General features: G+C 43.1%; 2 protein-coding genes across 2 annotated transcripts; both read left to right on the top strand.

The window, feature by feature from the left end:
• The first annotated feature begins 98 nt into the window (after positions 1–98).
• Positions 99–686, top strand: LOC121442419 (keratin-associated protein 4-2-like). Its single transcript, XM_041643973.1, has one exon. The coding sequence runs from the start codon at positions 99–101 to the stop codon at positions 684–686; it is 588 nt and encodes a 195-aa protein (XP_041499907.1).
• A 5,098-nt stretch (positions 687–5,784) lies between these two features.
• On the top strand, positions 5,785–20,223 carry LOC121442421 (keratin-associated protein 4-6-like). Its single transcript, XM_041643975.1, has 2 exons — positions 5,785–6,212; positions 20,124–20,223. Exons 1-2 carry the CDS (start codon positions 5,785–5,787, stop codon positions 20,221–20,223), a joined length of 528 nt encoding a protein of 175 aa, XP_041499909.1.
• The last annotated feature ends 1,322 nt before the right edge of the window (positions 20,224–21,545 follow it).

The following is a 21,545-nucleotide window of genomic DNA, read 5'->3' as shown; positions in this document are numbered from 1 at the left end:
GGGGTATAAAAGGGGATGTGGGCAGGGAGACTCCCACTTCCAAATCTTCCAACCCACCTTCTTGTAAACCAACCCAGAACCTATCCACCTCTGACACCATGGTCAGCTCCTGTTGTGGCTCTGTCTGCTCTGAGGAGGGCTGTGGCCAAGGCTGCTGCCAGCCCAGCTGCTGCCAGCCCACCTGCTGTAGGCCCAGCTGCTGTGTGTCCAGCTGCTGCAGACCCAGCTGCTGTCAGTCTGTGTGCTGCCAGCCCACCTGTTGCCGCCCCAGCTGCTGCATTTCTAGCTGCTGCAGGCCTTCCTGCTGCCGCCCCAGCTGCTGTGTGTCCAGCTGCTGCAGGCCCTCTTGCTGCATCTCCAGCTGCTGCCGCCCCTGCTGTAGCAGTTCCAGTTGCTGTGTGTCCAGCTGCTGCCGCCCCAGCTGCTGCAGGCCTTCCTGCTGCCAACCCAGCTGCTGTCGCCCTAGCTGCTGTGTGTCCAGCTGCTGCAGGCCTTCTTGCTGCATCTCCAGCTGCTGCCGCCCCTGCTGTGGCAGTTCCAGCTGTTGTGGATCAAGTTGCTGTCGCCCCAGCTGCTGTGTGTCCAGCTGCTGCAGGCCTCAGTGCTGCATCTCCAGCTGCTGCCGCCCTACCTGCTGCCAGACCTCTTGCTGCCGCCCAGCATGCTCTAGCTGTTCTTGCTGCTGAGCGCTCTCACTCACAGACTCCTGTTCTTCATCACACATGATTTCTGGTGTAGATCACCTGTGAGCTGATCCTGAGAGGCACATTGTAAAGCCTCTGTTCCAACTGATAGTGATTTTGCCCTCCAAATGTCTGTCCTTACTTCTGCCTATTATCTTTCTCTAAAATGACCACAAATTTAAATTTTCTCTGAAATCTGTAAAGTTTGTCCTTACACCCAAAAAGAAAAATTTGTTCTTTACCGTATTCTTAATGGACACTCTCTTACATTTTAAATAAATCAGAATTTTGCAGGCATGCAATGTGTATCATGTCTACTTGTTTCTCCTCTCAGATTGTTTTCCACATCTGTCAAATTCTGAAGCACAAAGATTTCTCAGTGCAAAGACAGCCTGTGTCAGTTCTGTCCCCAAGGCTCTCCTCTTCCTGTATAGAAAGATGTTCTTGTAAAGCCCCATGGACCTCTGTGCTCAGAACTTGCTCATGTTTAAGAAGCAGCAGTGGATAGAAGAGGTGAAGCCCCCAGGCACAGAGCTCAAGCAGTGAGAAGGGTTGGGTGAGCAAAGCCCTTGCTCACTCAGTCCAGTGAATACACAGCTTTCCTTGGGTCTTCAGTGGCTCAGAGCCCTACTGCTTCTGGAGATATTCTGATCACATGATTAATGTTGACTTATTTCATTCCTTAAGTTCATCTCAATGCTTCCTCAGGTCACTTACCTGATGAACAACTTTGTCTCAAATCTCTGTATAAAGGCAAGCTGCAGAGGACAAGCAGTCTAATACTCGTCCACCCAACCCAGTGCCACTTCCTTCGACAAATATCTACTATAATGAAGAGAGTTTCATGCTGTCAGGTCAAGCCTTGATTTTTGGTCACCGAACTATAAATCTTCTGAACATATTGTGTATTTATTGATTATAATATTTTAAATTTTTAAAATATTGTTGAGTTTTTAAATATATTCTGGATATTAATTTCCTGGGCAATGAATAGCTATATCTTTTTTCTTTTTCCAGCCTTTTTTTCTCTCCATTCTGGTAATCCTTTTATGAGATTCATTTTTTGTAAAGTCCTTCTATCATTTGGAATGTTCTTATATTTTCAAATTTTGAGTTAATGTGTTTTGTCTATTTTGCGTAAGCATTTGTCTAGGGAGACAAGCGAGGGATGCATTTCAGTTCTCTATGTGGGCATCTTGTTTTTCTAACACAAGTTGCTAAAGAGTCCCTCTCCAAAAATATGTTCATAGCAACTTTATTAAAACTTGGAAGGCCATAGTGCATGGTTTTATTTCTGGATTTGCTGTTATATTCCACAGATCAGTGTACTCACCTATTCTTACACCACTACTGGTCTGTTACTGTTGCCGCAGCTCTACAGGGTCCTTAGAGGCTGTGTGTGACGTCTCCAACAACTAGTTCAGTGAGAAAGGAACCAAGAAATCAATTCCATTACCAACATCCCGCTATCTTCTCTTCCGAATAAAATATCAAATCCCATCTAAATTTCTATACATTTCCTTAGAATTCAATGAAGTACTCCTTTGATATTTGTAAAACAACGTTAAAATTTGTTATTTAAAACGGAAGGGAGGGAAGGAGAGAGAGAGAGAAAGAGAGAAAGAGAGAGAGAGAGAGATACCAGGAATAGACAAAGCAGTCTTGAATGTAAAGACAATGTTTTGTTTTATTTTTCTATTCTGCTGTCAGAATTTTTCTTATCTATGACAGGGGCGGGGGAGGAGGCATACAAGCAACTCAATGTCTTGGGCTACACCATGCTGTATATGTAAGAGTTTACAACTTTTATTAATAAGCTATAATAAAATCATATGAACAGGATAACACCCAAACATTTAAAGGGGGTTATGCTAAGAGACACTAAATGCAGAACCTGAAGCAGGAATTTTGCTTTAACTAAAAATAAATGTTTTCTTCATACAATATATTTTGATTATGGTTTCCCCTTCTCTGACTCCTCACCCATCCAAATCTATACCCTTTCTTTCTCGCTCTCTTTAGAATAAAAACAGGCATTCAAAAATAATGTAGGTAAAATAAAAAGCAATCAAACTGGAATAGAATGGTGCAAACAAAGCAGATAAATGGCCTCAGAAAAAGCACGAGAAATATACATAGATGGAGAGACATACACATTCACATACACTAAAATCCTATAAACCAGAAACCATACTATACATGCAAAAGACCTGTAAGGGAAGAGAAGAAAGAAAATAAATGAAAATACTGCCCAGACAGAACATTATGAGATGAGGAACCTCCAAAAAACGCTGTTGAATTTGTTCTGTGTTAGCCATCTACTTCTAGATCTGCCCTTAGGAGTGGTTTTTTTCATTCAATGGACTCAGTATTCAGTTATGGGACCCCATGTGTCACAACTCAGAGCTTATGAAACTGAGCTGTGCATAATCAAAGAGGGATAGGCCAGATAGCAGTCACATAATTCACATGTCTAGTCCTGATGTTAATCATCCATTTTGTTTTATAGCAGGTACCCTTTAGTCAAAAGTATAAAGTAATGTCTCTTCTATTTGGTGGTTTCTTCTTTTAAAATGAATCCAATCATTGGACTCCATTACCTGTTGATCTTATCTCATCAATGTGGGTCTGTGTTGTGACTGGTATGAGATTGGCTTATGATAATAAAGAGACAGTATTATTTTATTCGACAGTGCTCAAAGTTACTGCTGAATATTACAAGTGACCCAAATTCAGGCTTAGGAAGGGACTCTCGTGTCTAGAGGTCCACTGGGATCATCTGGAGACTTGAACAAATGCTGATGCTCAGGCCAGGTAGAAGAAAACTGTCCAGAGCTTGAACCAGGAGTCAACAGTTTGGAATACTCTGTGAATTATTCTCCCCTGCAGCTAGTCATGAGAACCACTGGTTTAGAGAATGTACTCTGCCTAATTAAGGGAGGAAAGGGGCTCAATTCATTTATTTTGTGCTGTGACTTTGAGCCCGGTACCTTGTGTGGTTCTGGGCAAATCTAGTACCAAAAGACCTTTCTTTATTAAAAAGTTATTTTTTATTGAGCTTATAATACAATTACATCATTCCCCCCTCTCTGTGTAGTGTATATATAAATTCCTAAATACATAAATAAAACCCGCTCAGTCTGTAGTGTTACTTTTATGCATGTTTTCCAGAGATGACTACTTGGTATGGATAACCAATTGATATGTTCTTCCCTGGAGAAGACTCTTGCTCCTACTCTAAGTATTCCTTAGGTGCCTTGTGAGCTTTCCCCATCCATGTTAGCATGTTTATTGGTGTCATCCTTGTTCAATTCATGTTTAAGCAGCTGTGTTGGTGAGATTTTACAGGTGTAGCTTCTGACATTCCAGGGAGACAAAGTCTCACAACAAAACCCTTGGTGCTCTGGCTGTAACAATTTATCCACTCCCTCTTCAGCAATGATCCCCGAGCCTTAGGCATAGGAGTTAGTTTGTAGATGTATCAGTTTGTACTGAGCTCCACAACTCCTCTAGTAGTCAAAAAGTGTTCCTCTGCCTATTCGTGTGGAAGTAGAGTTGCCCTTGTTACTGCAGCAATCCAGGGGAACATCTCCCTCAGGAAGTGTAATTATTTAAACCCTTCATCTTTTCAAGATTTATAAACATGAGCCTATGAGAAGAAAGCCTGTAGACTAGGTGTTTGGTAAACAAATTAATGTCTCAAAAATAATGCAAAAGGCTTGGTCACTAAAAGGTCCTAATTAAGAAATTTAATGATATTAACACACAGTTATTCCCTGTCTATCAATTCCTCTACCAACAGAGGACTGCAGAGGAACTGAAGCCTTCCTCATATTTGAGACATTAATCACGTAGCTAATTGGATGGGTGCTTTGTGTCCTTTAAGTATTTAATGTATACCAAAATGAATACCTATTATTCTCCTTTTATTTACATGTGATATATGCATATACACATCACATATTTGTACATGTGATATACACATACATATATCACATATATAATTAGGCACACATGTGATATATGCATACACATATACATACGTCACATGTGTGTAATTATATACATGATATATGATGACAAAACACACGTGTATATACATATGTATGTATATGTAGTATACATATATACATGTGTATATAAAATGAACATTAAGAGAGGAGTCTAATCTACCACTTGAAACATAAAACAGGAGAGTCCTTTACCCAGAATCCCAACTGAAAGCAAGACATTCAGGTTTAAATTAGAATAAGTGACAATACCACCTGAATATCCAATGAAATTGCAAGATAAATCTTGGGGAAAGGCAGGATACGAGTGCATATGTTCTGTTAAGCCAGAAAGGTAGATGGTCAAAGAAGGGAAATAATCCTGTAGGCTAGAGATGAGAAAGTTGAACTTTGTAATCCCATTGAGGTGTGCAACCCATTGTAGAGAGAGGCTCTATACGTGCCTGTTAAAGGGCTGTCTCTGGTAACAAAAAGGTGGGGGGATAAACCTCAATATTTCCCCAGTCAGCTTTCCACTTTGAAATTGGTCTAGAAGATGTAGGAGTCATATGAGCAAGACCTTTCTTTGTTCATGCCAATGGTCTTGATGTACACACTGTTAGTGCCCACCTGACCCATTGTGGATGAGCCATTGGTATAATAGTATAATAAACCTTTATCTACCTGGGACACCAGAAACAAGGATGTGTCTTTAAAAATCCTGATTATCTAAGCACAGACAGTGGAGCCACCACCATGAGATTGAACCACACAATGACTAGACACAATGTCACGTGACAATTGTTTAGAAAAAAATTAAGGCAAGAAAGATACTTAGGAAATGGTTCAGCCAGAGCTGATGATGAATCGTAATGCCAGGAAAAAAAGCTGTGTTTTCCATCTGCCTTGATAATTTAGCCAGGAGAAGAAACTTGCCTAATTTGATAATCACCTGTTTATTAACCTAAACAATAATAATAAAGGAATGCTGCAGGTGAGGACAACAGCCCCTCAGTGGGGTATAAAAGGGGATGTGGGCAGAGAGACTCCCACTTCCAAATATTCCAACCCACCTGCTTGTAAACCAACCCAGAACCTCCACCTCTGACACCATGGTCAGCTCCTGTTGTGGCTCTGTCTGCTCTGAGGAGGGCTGTGGCCAAGGCTGCTGCCAGCCCAGCTGCTGCCAGACCACCTGCTGTAGGCCCAGCTGCTGCAGGCCCACCTGCTGTGTGTCCAGCTGCTGCAGACCCAGCTGCTGTCAGTCTGTTTGCTGCCAGCCCACCTGTTGCCGCCCCAGCTGCTGCCGCCCCAGCTGCTGCATTTCTAGCTGCTGCAGGCCTTCCTGCTGCCGCCCCAGCTGCTGCGTGCCCAGCTGTTGCAGACCCAGCTGCTGCAGACCCCAGTGCTGCCAGTCTGTGTGCTGCCAGCCTTCCTGCTGCCGCCCCAGCTGCTGCAGGCCCCAGTGCTGCATCTCCAGCTGCTGCCGCCCCATCTGTTGCCAAACTACCTGCTGCAGGACCACCTGCTGCCGCCCAGCATGCTCTAGCTGTTCTTGCTGCTGAGCGCTCTCACTTACAAGTCTCCTGTTCTTCATCACCTAGCATTCCTGGCGTAGACCCCTGTGAGCTGATTCTAAGAGGCCCGTTGTAAAACTTCTATTCCAGCTGATGATTTTAACTTCAACTATTCTTTCACTACTGTTTGTTGTCTGAAGCGTATTTCTTTACAACATGGAACCAAGTACGTGCTTTCTCTGGAATCTGTAAACTGTTACCTTAACCCAATAGAAATCTTTGTTGTCTGTTATATTTTTTTTAAAAAAAGATTTTCTTACATGTTAAATAAATAAAAAATTGCAGTTTTACAAATACAAAAACGCCATGTTTCCTTGTTTTTCTTCCTTAAATGGTCGTTTCCATCTCTGAACTTCTGGTTAGCTCACCTATAAGTAGCAAAGGAACCACCACAGAAAATTTCTAGTATGCCCACTCTGCTCCCTCTACCTTCTCCTCCCAATACAGAAAGCTGCTTTCATAGACCGTGCATATTAAACCCACTTCCCGATATTTTCTCTGACAAAGAGGAGAATATTTAAGTATTCTACACAGACCACTCGAGCAGTGGAAGGATAGCTGAGTGATTCTCTTTTCCCCTTTCCCTTGAACAAACCTGTGTCCTTCCCTAGGGGTAATTCTGTTACTCATCTCTGAATCTCTAAACAGTCTCCTCTAAAGACATCTGGAGGTTAACCCTCTGTTGTCACTTGTCACCAAGGATCAGATTTGTCCCAGTTGGTTCCAAAATGGGAGGGCCATAAGTGATAGATACCAAGGCATTAGTGTCAACAAAACTTTAAGTCACTAGGAGGTGTGCAGAAGAAGGTTGTTAGGTCAGACTTATCTGAAGCCTATTCTGTTTGTCCTGTAGGCAACATTTTAACATCTTAGAAATATTGCGTAGTTTCTCTTGTCAGAGCTTGTACTTCTGCAGTATGTTCTCAGACTGCCCTTAATATTAAGGGGAAATGTTAGCAAACAATAGATACGAAGCTTTAAAAAACACATTTTAAAAAGTAAGGCTAATTTGAAAATGAAGTTCCTGCCTACAGATTTACAAAAGTCTAGTGCCTATTAATTTTTGGAAAACTTACATAAAACAATGGCATTAAAAAAAATCTGGCAACAGATAGCATCATTGCACAGAAAGGGTATATAGGAGCCCCCATGTACTAACTAATTCAGCTTCTGCTTCTAAAGCAAAAATTAGACTTAGTTTAGTAGAATAATTTGATAGCACACCTAGAAGAGCACCACCAATTGGAGGCCACGTGTTTAAAGCATAATTCTATGGGGATATTTCCTACTCAAATAATAGTATTGCATTTCCAAAGTAGAATATGAGGCTGGGTACAGAGAAATACTCAACAATAAATATCATGAGAAAAATGTCATTCATAGTACCACCCAAAAAAGTAGCCACAGCATAACCAAGGTTGGGAAAGACTTCCATATTAAATGTGTGAAACCCTGAAGAAACATAATGACAATAGTATTAGAAATTGGAAAGATTTGCCAGTGATTATAGACGGGCAGAATTAATGTGAAAATGGCCACATCAGCTAAACCCACCTACAGATTCATTGCAATAACCACAAAATATTATTGACATTCTTCATGGAAGTAGGAAATAAGAGAAACCCGAACATTCATATGGAAACACTTTTGTAAAAGACTCTAAATAGCCAAAGCAATGTTGAACAACAGCTAAAAAGAAACAGTATTTTTACACTATATAATATATTAAATTATATATGTATATGCACTTATATATTATATTAACATTAAATATGTTAATAAACACACTGTGCCATTTTTATTCTCTTGTTATTTTTATTGATATTTAAAATACTTTTCTTAAATCTTAGAGAATTTCATATAGCATGATTTGATCATATATACCTGCCACTCCTCCCCCAGCTCCTCCTAGATCAATCTTTTCCTCCCTTCCCACACAACTCTGTGTCCTTTTTTGTTAGTAACTATTGACTCCATTGTGCTGTGTGTGTGTGTGTGTATATATATATATATATATATATATATATATATATACACACACACACACACACACACACATACACACCCCTGGGCTATGGAGCCACCCAGTAGCCATAGATGATCTCCTAGGAGCCACATCTTTAAGGAAAATTGACTCTCCCTTGCTCAGAACCCATCAGCTATCCATAGTTCTTCAGTTCGGAGTTGGGGATTTGTGAACCATTTCCCACACCGAGCAAGAATTTTGGCTAGCTTTATCTACACTTTCCATGACCCTCCTCATTTCATAATTGTCCCTTCTCCTTGAGGGGTGTGGCTAAACAGTCCACACTCACGTATTCTCTGCACACTTTGACCAGTTCTAAGTTTCTGTGTTGACCAGTGCTCACTGCACAAAGGCAGCTCTGATAAGAGCTGGGAGCTGTCCTAATCTGGGGACAGAAAGATACCAATTTAAAGGGCAGCTTGATATTATATATATATTTAGCAGAATAATAGTGCTGTATTCTTCCCTGGAGCTTGTGAGATCCCTAATCATGGGTTCTTGGCCACGCTTGTAATATCAGGCATTGTTTCTCTGCACAGATCAGGTGCAAATCCAATCAGGAAGCAGTTGATTATATCCATTAAAATCATGCAACTATTACGCATGTGAACAAAGCCTGTCACCCTGGTCATTATTAACATTTGTAGGTGATGCCTGATGACTGTTTCTCCACAGCAGCCTGCATTACTCTTTGCGATACTATGAAAAGAAGCCAGTGGGGAGGAAGCTTCCTGATAGCAAGGAATTTGTATTGTCCATCCTTGTGGTCAGTGTATATGGTAGGGACCCCAGCAATAGGGCTGTCAGTATATCTGAAGCATGGGAGAAATGCTGTGGGAAAGGCTTTATAGGCATATGGATACGTTGTTTAGGGATGCCTGGCCTGAAGTAGTCAGTGGAATGGATTGAAGGCTTGCCAATTAATGTTATGGGCTAAAAGAGCTCTGTGAGTGAGGGAATACAACCCTGACATCTATTTACACAAAAGTCGCATTAAGAGTAAGTTCCACACACTGAGACAATGGGGATGTTCTATCGGGAACTCACCAAGGCCAGCTGGCCCGGGTCTGAAAAAGCATGGGATAAAACCGGACTCGCTGAACATAGCAGACAATGAGGACTACTGAGAACTCAAGAACAATGGCAATGGGTTTTTGATCCTATTGCACGTACTGGCTTTGTGGGAGCCTAGGCAGTTTGGATGCTCTCCTTACTAGACCTGGATGGAGGTGGGTGGTCCTTGGACTTCCCACAGGGCAGGGAACCCTGATTGCTCTTTGGGATGATGAGGGAGGGGGACTCGACCAGGGGAGGGGGAGGGAAATGGGAGGCAGTGGCGGGAGGAGGCAGAAACCTTTAATAAATAATTAATAAATAAATAAATTTTAAAAAAGAGTAAGTTCCAGTTACCCAAAGAACAACCCGAGAAAGGAATTCTTGTACAAATGACTTATAGGGATGAAGGTAGTAATTTACTGAAGAAAGGATGAGAGAGTAGAAACACATGAGCTAAGATGCATTCTCCGTGAACCCTATTTCATTTGACACATGAGGACAATGTGGTATGTATGAGACCACAGCTCTTTCTCAGCTAGAGCCTGAAGATCTGGATCTTTGCCAAGCTCTCAATTATCATTATCTCAGTTATCATCATTGTCCATTATCTCAGTTCTCATTACTAGTGGCTACTCTGGGAAGGAGGAAAGGGCATAGAGAAGACAGATATGTCTAGAGGAAGTGACATCTTACAGTTGATGGCAATGATCCAGAGGGCAGTATATACAGTTTGAGCTACCGGCACTGTATACTCACATGAGCTTAAAAAGGAGAACATTTCAGGGTTAAAAGCATAACTTTGGTCCTCTGGAAGACTGGGATTATGTTTAAAAAGCTCAGTCATTGTTCCATCCACAAAACATATCCACTGCCAAATGTTCATCAACAAAGGCGTCAAGAAATTACCGCAATACTGAAATTATCCCCTGGATTTGGACTTCAGACTGTGAGGTAGTATAGTAGAACCCATGGCCAGAATTAATCTGCTACATATATTGTCTGTAAATGAAGTCTCTCCATACCAGTTGTGTCAACTAAAGATTCCAGGAATTCAGGTTCAGATACTCTAGAACCTATGTCCAATGATGTTGATTAACAAATGTCTTCAAATCCAAGAAAACAGATCTCTCCCCAGATTTACTATCAACGCATGAGAAAACAAGTATCTGGTTAATGGTTTGCATTCATGGATATGATGTTGACCGAGGTTTTCTGTTCTGCCCAGTTCCTGCAATAGTTAAGCCCCCAAAAATCACACAGAGGTCTACATTAGTTATAAACTTATTGGCCCATTAGCTCAAGCTTCTTATTAACTCTCATAACTTATATTAGCCCATTATTCTTATCTGTGTTAGCCACGTGGCTCAGTACCTTATTCAGCAGGGCAGTCACATCTTGCTTCTTCTGTGGCTGGGATGGGACTGCTGAAGGAACTTCCTTCTTCCCAGAATTGTCCTGTTCTCATTGACCCACCTCTACTTCCTGTCTGGTTGTTCCACCTATACTTCCTGCATGGCTACTGGACAATCAGTGTTGATTTAAAATATAATTGACAGAATACAGACCATTGTCCCACAGCAATATGACATATAGGGTTTAGTGTTTGTCTCTTGTTTGCAAATACTGTAGTCCACAGAGAACATCCTGGTTTCGCTAAACTGTACTCTTCAACATAGCAGAGGTCAAGCAGCTCCTAGATTCTTTATCAGATTTACCTGGCAACCTGTACAGCTAATGAATGGTACATTAGACTCAAGAGCTTCTTGTTTATCATATATGACTAAAATAATATTCTTAGAATTGTGACTCAATAGACTTCCCTTTAGAGATCTGAAGTTTGACATCCCAATGAAATTTGTTATGAACTATAGCTGAGCTTCAGGGAAAGTCAGCTTATACTGCTGTAGGCTTCACATACTCTAGGTACACCTCTGCAGCTATTTCTTCAAGAGATTAAAGGCTTTTTTGGAAAATCCCATTTCCATGTCTCAAACTGCAGAATGAGAATTTGTACCTGTCCAGATTGTCACAAGAAATCACAGGTGGGCTCAGTGGTCATCCACTGTAGTGTGTCATGATCTTTCTGCTCTAATTGGGAAGAGCTCTATAATTAAAAGGTCTTGTATATATTCTTTACTCTATAGTCTTACCATTGCCATTATAAAGGGGTACTACGCTGAACATCAGGTAGATTAAGAACAACTAACCAGGAAAGGGTGAGGTTCTGAAGGTCTCTGTGTTCTCATGCCAATTACATGTTAAGCACATTAATGAAGCCAGTTTGGATGTTCACCTTCCTAGGAATGGACGGAGAGGGGAGGACCTAGGACATACCACAGGGCAGGGAACCCTGACTGCTCTTTGGACTGGAGAGGGAGGGGGAGAGGAGTGGGGGGAGGGGGAGAAGGGTGGGAGGAGGGGGAGAAGGGTGGGAGGAGGGGAGGGAAATGGGAGGCTGGGAGGAGGTGGAAACTTGTTTTTTTTTCTCCTTTTCTCAATAAAAAAAATGGAAAAAAAAGAATGAAAATTAACGCTACTGAAGTAGGCAAGTCATGCTACAAAACCAACCCTGAAACACTGGGTGTGGGCACACAGAATGTTAGGTGACAGATTATTTTAAAGGAAATGATACCTTAAAGCTCTTTGACTTGGACTCAGCAGTGGTCCCATTGAATCCTAACACAGGAAGTAGGAAATTAAGAAACCAACTGAAACCTGTGGACACTACTGAAGGAAGTCAAGATGAGACAAAAATCCTTCTTGGAAACATAGAATGTAAGTACACAGAACTTCAGGTGACTGCTCTCTTGGAGTGCAATGACAGCTTAAATCAATTTCATATGGGCTCCATAGGGGTACCCACTAAGTCATAAAACATAATGAACCAGGAAAACTACTGCTGCCTTGATCTTGAATAGGAATAGGGGAAAAATCTTGCCTTATTTCATAATTTGTTTACACGCAGACCATCAGGAGGTAAGAATACCCCTGCACATGAGAAAAGCAACACCTCAGCAGGGTATAAAAGCAGGCCTAGCAAGGAGGCTTCCAAATCACAGTCTAACCCATCTTCTTGCAAACCCACACAGACCCTCCAGACTCTGACACGATGCAGTGTTGTTGTGGCCCATGCTGCTGCCAGCCATGCTGCTGCCAGACCACCTGCTGCAGGACCACCTGCTGCCACCCCTGCTGCAGCCAACGCTGCTGTTGTGGGTCCAACTGCTGCTAGACCACCTGCTGAAGGAACAGCCTATGTAGGGACTCCTGATCCTGGAAAAGATGCCCTTGTGCTTCATGCTCTTGGGCATCCTGGCCTGCTCTTCTCTCTGAAGTCTCAAATGTTCCTCATGTAGAGCGACTGTCCCCACACCCACACCTAAGTCGACCCTTCAAAAAGTCTGTCCATCTCTTCTAACTGAAGCTGCTTTTCTTCAACAAGTATGCTCCCCCACATCCTGCTTCACCTCTCTGAATGGAACACAACCCCTGAATGCTTCTTTCCATTTGGGAAACATGTGTCTTTTACCTATCAACATATACGACATTTGCCGTGCTCTTGACACTTGGAGATCTTCACCTTCTTGAATAAATGTGATGCTATACAAACACCAAACTCCAAGTCTCAAGGGTCTTCATTTATCATTCATGTCAAGTACCCTAATTTGGGGAAACACATCGTCCCTCTATCATGAATACACAGACAACTGTAGTCTAGTCACCATCACCACACAGCTGTTTTGAATGAACACTGCCCCCAGAAGAGAGGTATATTGAAAGCCTCCATCTCCCTTGGTAAAATTCTCTGGGAAGGATTAGAACTTGGGGTCGTGCTCTTGAGGTGGATCCATGGGGATTGCTGAAGGTTTCAGAGACCCAGGAGTTTCTCACTTGTCTCCCTTCTTTGCTTCTTCATGGTGGTAGCTCAACAGACTCCCATAGACCCTGGAAGAATTCTAATCACTATGAGGTATATATCTTCCAGCGCTTTGCCATCCTTACTCACGATGAACCCATTCTTCTATTTGGGTCCTTGGCAGTGAGGTCTCAACTGAGCAATAGCCAAAAGTACTTGAGTCCCCAGCTGCTCTTTTTCTATGTTTCTCATATTAGGAATGGATTTCATGAGGACCATGACTAGAATCATGCTTTGGTGCCATTCCGTGAACACCAAGGAAGATATAGTGTGGAGAAAATTCAATTCAGTAGGTCGTGTACTCAAAAGAGTGAGAATCAGGAAGGTCCACCAACTCATCTTCCCTTTCATTGGATGCATTGCTGTCTCCCACTCTGTCCCTCAAGTTGCAAATTGCTGTGGCCACTCTCTGCTGAGCCCAAGATTGACCTGCTTGGTGTTCAGCTCTAAGCTGGACTACCTTCTTGCCTTCCAGTCCTTCTTTGTCTGCTCTTAGCCCATCTAAAGTCATTCCTGCTCCCAACAGCACAAGTGACTTAAGGTCAACCCTCCTTCCTCTGTGTAAACTTCCAACAATGAAACAATCCATGATGCAGGCTCCTCGTCTCTGTAGTGCTCCCATTATTCACATGATATTTAACACTTGTGGAGTCCCATACTGAGCTGCCATCTTTTGGGTTTATCCCTTCACCCACATGGTGAATGATCACTGGCCAGCATCTGTCTTTCAAATGTGCACAGTGTTATTTCTGCAGCCTGTGTTCACCTCCGTGCTCTTTTAAATTAGAAGTAATGCTGTTATGAATATTGATAGGACAGAGCAGGACATTTCACTATCACAAGATCATACACCATTGGATGTTCTGGTGTACTACCCACATGTTTTATCACTGTCCCTTAGGACATCCAATGCCAAGTGAGGGGAGTGTAAGAAAATCCACCGCTCAAGGGACACAGGCAGAGAACCAGCACAGATGGCTCATGTGGACAACAAGACCACATGTTCTTGATTTACAAGGCCACAGAGGCTTTATTTACACAGAGGAGCCTCCATCACACGGATGGATCAGTAGGACAACTTTCGGTATTTTGCCTCATGGTTGGTCCCTATACTTTTCACTCTTCATGTAAAGAAATTATGGGAGAGGACATCAAAACGGGACCCAGTACTTTAACTTGCATGGTGATCCCTTCACTTCATCCTACCACTTATGCAGACATATCTTGCTTTTAAAAACATGGGTATATAGAATCCAGACATAAAACCTAAAAGCATGAGGGATAGTTGCAGAGACATTTCAATACCAGGCATGCATTCTGATTATGAGTTGGGTGCTGTGAACATTGAACATCAATTCTACATCAGATAAAGATGGCCTGACTAACAGTCCCATTGGTAGTGTTCCAAGAGTTCATCAAAAGATCTTTGTAATCATCCTTGTTTGTAATGTAGGATGTGAGGCAGTCCATCCAATGCCATGGTTTTCCAGATTTCCCATGACTTGCATCCTGTTTTTGCTGTGGTTTCCCCGAAGCTGTGATCTCATTCTGGAGAGATCCTGTCCTGATGATGCTGACAGCAAATTACAGAACTCATTGGGCAATCTTTCCATAGACAGAGACAATGTCATCTGCTGAACAGCAAGAATCAGCCCAGTGCTCTTGAGAAATGGCAATTCCTTTGATTTTCAGTGTTTGTAACTGTTTGCAGATGCTGCAGTCTGTGGAGAATGCTCTATTTTCCTTAAAATGGACTCTTTCCCATAACAGAGCTGGGGTAATGCCCAGATTCTCTTCTTGGGTTACATACCATCTCATCCTCATGGGCTGGCAATAGTTTCTCTTTTGACAGAACCAGTGGACACCTGTGCTAAGGGTGATTCCTTACTCACTGGCTCCTTAGGCTGTTGAGGTTAGAGACCTGGAGAAGCACATATCACCTAGAGATGCTGGAGGTCATCTGGGACCGCTCCAAAAGGACCCATGCACTTTATGACTCTGCAATAGGGATGTATTATATGTAAGCCTCCAACACTCATTGCTCAAGGACATGAAAGGCTTCTATATTTTCTTTCATTCTCTACACTTCCGACAACTGATTGAAAACAAGGTCTGAAACCAGCCTGTCTGTCATCCACGTGGTTGGAGAAATTAACCTTCGTAATCATGGGACCTAGCCTGTCGCCATCATCTGCCTTTGCTTGAGAAGAGTTCCCTCTACTGTCTTGTCATTAACATTATCCTAGCTGAGATCCATTGCACTTCATGTTTATCCACAGCATCCATCTAGAACAGGGCCAGGACCTGCAGACCTCTGTGTTCTCATGACAATGTCCTTCCACACTCAGGCTCTCTGTAGACAACTGACCATAACACTAATGAGCCATCACACTAATGAGACGTGACACTTCAAGGGAGGCAGGATGTCCCACAAAACCAACTCTAAAACACAGGGTGTAGGGCAGGAGAATGTCAGGTGACTGTTCCCTTGCAAGCCAGAGAAATCCAAAAGGACTTCCCATTGGTCTCTGAGGCAATCGGTTTCTGGTTATGTCAAGCACATCACAAATATCAAGGCGTGATTAGGTTCCAGATTAATCGTGACTCCCACAATATGTCTTGCCTCTTTGATTATTTGTTTAGAGTAAATCATGGGATGGAGGCCCCTCAGCAGGGTATAAAAGCAGACCTGGGCAAGGAGGCTTCCAAACCACACTCTGACCCACCTTCTTGCAAACCCACACAGATTCTCCAGCCTCTGACATGATGCAGTGTTGTTGTGGCCCATGCTGCTGCCAGCCATGCTGCTGCCAGACCACCTGCTGCAAGACTACCTGCTGCCGACCCTGCTGCTGTCAACCCTGCTGTTGTGGGTCTAACTGCTGCTAGACCACCTGTTGAAAAAAAAAAGCTCTCCTAGGGACTCCTGATCCTGGAAAAGATGCCTTCATGCTTCATGCTCTTGGGCATCCTGCCCTGCTCTTCTCTCTTTCAACCTCAAATCATCCTCGTGTAGAGCAACTGTCCTCACACACACACCCAGCTAGACCCTTTAAAAAGTCTGTCCATCTCTTCAAACTGAAGCTGCTTTTCTTCAACAAGTATGCTACCCCACATCCTGCTTCATCTCTCTGAATGGAACATGTCTCTGAATGCTTCTCTCCATTTGGGAAACTTGTGCCTTTTACCTATCAAATTGTACGACATTTGCCATGGTCTTCACACCTGGAAATCATTCCTTCCTTAAATAAATGTGACATTATATAAGCACACAACTCCAAGTCTCCCTGCTCTTCATTTCTCATTCATGTCAATGAGCCTGATTTGGGGAATCCCATTGTCCCTTTACCATGAATACACTGACCACAGTAGTCTATTCACCATCACCACACAGATGTTTTGAATGAACACTGCCCCCAGAAGACAGGTATATTGAATGCCCCAATTTACCCTGGTAGAATTCGCTGAGAAGGATTAGGACTTGGGATCTTGTTCCTGGGGTAAATAGGTGTGGATTTGCTGGAGGTTTCAGAGGCCCTGGAATTTCTCACTTGCCTTGCTTCTTCATTGTGGTGGCTCGAGATGTGTGGGCTGTGGCATTACTCCAGGGAATCCCTTAGTCCCTGCAAGAATTCTTACCACCATGAGGTACATACCTTCCAGTCCTTTGCCATCCTTATTCACGATGAACCCATTCTTCTATTTGGTTCCTTGGCAGTGAGGTCTCAACTGAGAAATACCCAAAAGTACTTGACTCTCCAGATACTGTTTTTTTTTATCATTCTCATATTAGGAATGCATTTCATGAGGACCATGACCAGAATCATGACTCAGTGCCATTCTGTGAACACCAAGGAAGATATAGTGTGAAGGCAATTCAATTCATTAGGTCATGGAACTCCAAAAGTGAGAATTGGAGAAGGACCATCAACTCATCTTCCCTTCTACTTGAAGGAATTGCTGTCCTTTCCCTAAGATACGAATTGCTTTGGCCACTCTCTGCACAGCCCGGGATTTACCTGCTTGGTGTTCATCTCTAAGGTGAATTACCTTTTTGCCATCCTGTCCTTCTTTATCTGCTCTTAGTCCATCCAAAGTCATTCCCCCTCCCAACAGCACAAGTGACTTAAGATCAACCCTCCTACCACTATGTGAACTTCCAAAAACAAAACAATATATGACGCCATGCTCCTTAACTTAGTAGTGCTCCCATTAATCACATTAATAACATTTGGGGAGTCCCTTATGGATCTGACATCTTTTCAGTTTTTCCCTTCACCCACATGGTGAAAAATCGCTGGTTGGCTTCTGTCTTCCAAATGTGCACATTGTTATTTCTGCAACCTGTGTTCACCTCCGTGGTCATTTTAATTAGAAGTAATGCTGTTATGAATATTGATAGGAAAGAGCAGGTCAATTCACTATCACTAGATCATATTCCAATGAAAGTTCTGGTGTACTACCTACACGTTTTCATCACTGTCCTTTTGGCTATCCAATGCCAAGTGAGGGGATTGTAAGAAAATCCTCCATGCACGGGACACATGCAGAATACCACCAGAGATGCCTCATGTGGACAACAAGACCACTGTGCCTACAGAAGTTTAATACAGACAGAGGAGCAAACCTCACACGAATGGATCAGGGAGGCAGCGGTTAGGTATTTTGCCTCATGGTTGGTCCCTTTCCTTTCCACTCTTAGTGTAAAGAAATTATGGCAGAGGAGGTCACTTAGGTGCTTAGTCCATTAAATTGCCTGGTGATCCCTTAACTTCATCCTGCCCCTGCCACTTATGCAGAGATACCTTGACCCTTAAAAAACAGATATATGTATGGCAGCGAGTGTACACACATGTGCTTGACTCCCATAGAGTCCAGACATAAGGCCTAAAGAGCATGAGGGTGAGCTGCAAGGACATTTCAGTACCAGGCATTCATTCTGTGAGGACGAGTTGGATGTTGTAAGCATCAAGCATCTATTCTACAGGAATCAGCTGGCTCTACAGCACATAAAGATGTCCCGACAAAGAGTCCCATTTGTAGGGTTCCAAGAGTTCAAGGGATAATCTTTGGAATTGTCCTTGTTTGGAATGTAGGATGTGAGGTGGTCCATCCAGTGCCATGGATTTCCAGATTTCCCATGACTTGCATCTAGTTTTTGCTGTGGTCTCTCCAAAACTGTGATCTCTTTCTGGAGAGATCCTGTCCTGGTGATGCTGACCAGCAGACTCCAGAGCTCAGAGGACAGATCCTTCCACGGACAAACACAATGTCATCTCCTGACTGGGACAGAACGAGAATGTGATCAAACTGGACTTTCTGAATATGGCTGCCAATGGGAACTGACTGAGAAGCCATTGATGAAGAAATGAGATTTATTTCTACTGCATGTACTGGCTTTTTGGGACCCTAGTCTGTTTGGATGCACACTTTCCTAGTCCTGGATGGAGGGGGAAGGGCCTTGAAATTCCCACAGGGCAGAGTACCCTGCCCTCTCTTAAGAATGTAGGAGGAGGAAGGATGGTGAGTAGCGGAGTGGGAGGAGAATGAAAGGAATGAAAGAAGTGGAAATTTTTTAATGGAATAAAAATAATATATGTTGCTTTGCAAATAAAAAAAGAAATTTCAACATCCCTTTAATTCTCATTAAATATAGTGAAATGGGAAAAAAGATGCAATATCAAGAGTCTTTCTAGTCCTCCTGAGAAAGGGCAATTCCTTTGACTTCCAGTGTTTGTAACTGTTTGCAGATGCTGCATTCTGCAGAGAATGCCCTGGTTTCCTTAAGATGGCTTCTTTCACATAACAGAGCTGGGGCAGTGCCCAGATTCATATCTTGGGATACATACCCTCTCATCCTCATTTATGCATCTCACAGGACTGTCTAGCCTTTCTCTCTTGATAAAACTAATGGACAGCTGTGCTTAGGTTGATTCTTTCATGAAAGACTCCTTCGGCTGTAGAGGTTAAAGTCTTGAAGAACCGCAGTTCAACTAGTGATGGTGGAGGTCATCTGGGACTTCCCCAAGAGGACCCATACACTTTATGTCTCTGCAATAGGGATGTACTGTATGTATGCCTCCAACACTCATTGATCAAGGACCTGAAAGGCTCCTCTATTTGTTTTCATTTTCTATACTACAAATAACTGACTGAAAACAAAGTCTGAGACCAGACTGTCTGTCATTCACATGGTTGGGGAAATTAACCTTGGTAGTCATGGGACCTAGCCTGTCACCATATGCTGCCTTTGTGTGAGATGGATTCCCTTTATAGAGAGGAATCACATTGATTTGGTTTCTCTATTGCCTTGTCCTCAGCATTATTATCCCAGCAGAGCTCCATTGCACATCATGTTTATCCACGGCATCCATCTAGGTCAGGGCCAGGACCTGCAGACCTCTGTGTTCTCATGCCAATGTCCTTCCACACTCACGCTTTCTGTAGACACCTGACCCATTATGTGTGAGCCATCAGACTAATGAGACGTGAAACTCCAAGTAAGGCAGGATGTCCACAAAACCAACTCTGAAACACAGGGTGGAGAGCAGGAAAATGTCAGGTGATTGTTCCTTTGGAAGCCAGAGAAACCCCAAAGCATTTCCTGTTGGATTCAGAGGCCATCAGTTGCTGGTGATGCCTATCACAACCCAAGTACGAAGGCGTGATTAGGTTCCAAATTAATCTTTACTCATGCAGAGTGTCTTGCCTCCTTTGATGGTTTGTTTATAAGCAAATTGTGGGATGGAGGCCCCTCAGCTGGGTATAAAACAGACCTGGGCAAAGAGAATTCCAAACCACACTCCAACCCATCTTCTTGCAAACCCACATAGACCCTCCAGCCTCTGACACAATGCAGTGTTGTTGTGTCCCCTGCTGCTGCCAGACCACCTGCTGCAGGACCACCTGCTGCAGGACCACCTGCTGCCGCCCCTGTTGCTTCCAACCCTGCTGTTGTGGGTCCAAATGCTGCTAGACCACCTGATGGAGGAACAGCTACCCTGGGTCTCCTAATCATGGAAGAGATTCTCTCATGCTTCATGCTCTTGAGCATCCTACCCTGCTCTTCTCTCTTACAGCCTCAAATGCTCCTCGTGTAAAGCAACTGTCCTCATACCCACACCAAGGTCGAACTTCAAAACGTCTGTCCTTCTCTTCCAACAGAAGCTGCTTTTCTTCAACAAGTGTGCTCCCCCACATCCTGCTTCACCTCTCTTTATGGAACATGTCTTCAAATCTTCTCTCCACTCGGGAAACTCGAGTCTTCTACCTATCAATGTGTATGACATTTGCCATGGTCTTGACACCTGGAAATCTCCCCCTCCCCGCCAGAATAAATGTGACGCTATACAAGCACCCAATTCCAAGTCTCAAGGGTCTTCATTTCTCTCATGTCAAGGACCCTGATTAGGGGAAACACATTGTCCCTCTACAGTGAATACATGGACCACAGAACTGTATTCACCATTACTACCCAGCTGTTTGAATAAACACTGCTCCCAGAAAAGAGGTATATTGAAAGCCTCTATCTACCATGGTAGAATTCTTTGGGAAGTATGAGGACTTGGGGTCTTGTTCCTGGGGTGAATTGGTGGGGATTTGCTGGAGGTTTCAGAGGCCTAGGGCTTTCTCACTTGCCTTGCTTCTTCATTGTGGTGTCTCCAGGTATGCGGGCCTTGGCATTACTCGAGAGACTACTTTAGTCCCTGCAAGAATTCTTACCACCATGAGGTACATATCCTCCAGTCCTTTGCCATCCTTATTCACGATGAACCCATTCTTTTATTTGGATCCTTGGCAGTGAGGTCTCATCTGAGTAATAGCCAAAAGTACTTGAGTCCCCAGCTACTCTTTTTCTATCTTTCTCATATTAGGAATGGATTTCATGAGGACCATGACCAAAATCATGCTTCGGCGCCATTCTGTGAACACCGAGGTAGATATAGTGTGAAGGCAGTTCATTAATTCATGAAACTCAAAACAATGAGACTTGGAGAAGGACCACGAACTCATCTTCCCTTCCACTTGAAGGCATTTCTGTCCCCACACTGTCCCACAAGTTGCAAATTGCTTAGGTCACTCTCTTACCCCAGGTTTGACCTGCTTGGAGTTCATCTCTAAGCTGGACTACCTTCTTCCTTCCAGTCCTTCTTTATCTGCTCTTAGCCTATCCAAAGTCATTGCCCCTCCTAACAGCACAAGTGACTTAAGGTCAACCCTCCTACCTCTGTGTGAACTTCCAACAATGAAACAATCCACGATGCCATGCTCCTGATCTTAGTAGTGCTCCCATTATTC

The sequence above is a fragment of the Microtus oregoni genome, unplaced genomic scaffold (assembly GCF_018167655.1).
Source record: "Microtus oregoni isolate MIOR12 unplaced genomic scaffold, Mior012 000091F_ref0000469, whole genome shotgun sequence".
Taxonomy (NCBI): domain Eukaryota; kingdom Metazoa; phylum Chordata; class Mammalia; order Rodentia; family Cricetidae; genus Microtus; species Microtus oregoni.
The sequence above is the reverse complement of the archived record's forward strand: the minus strand, read 5'-3'. Positions and strand labels throughout refer to the sequence as shown.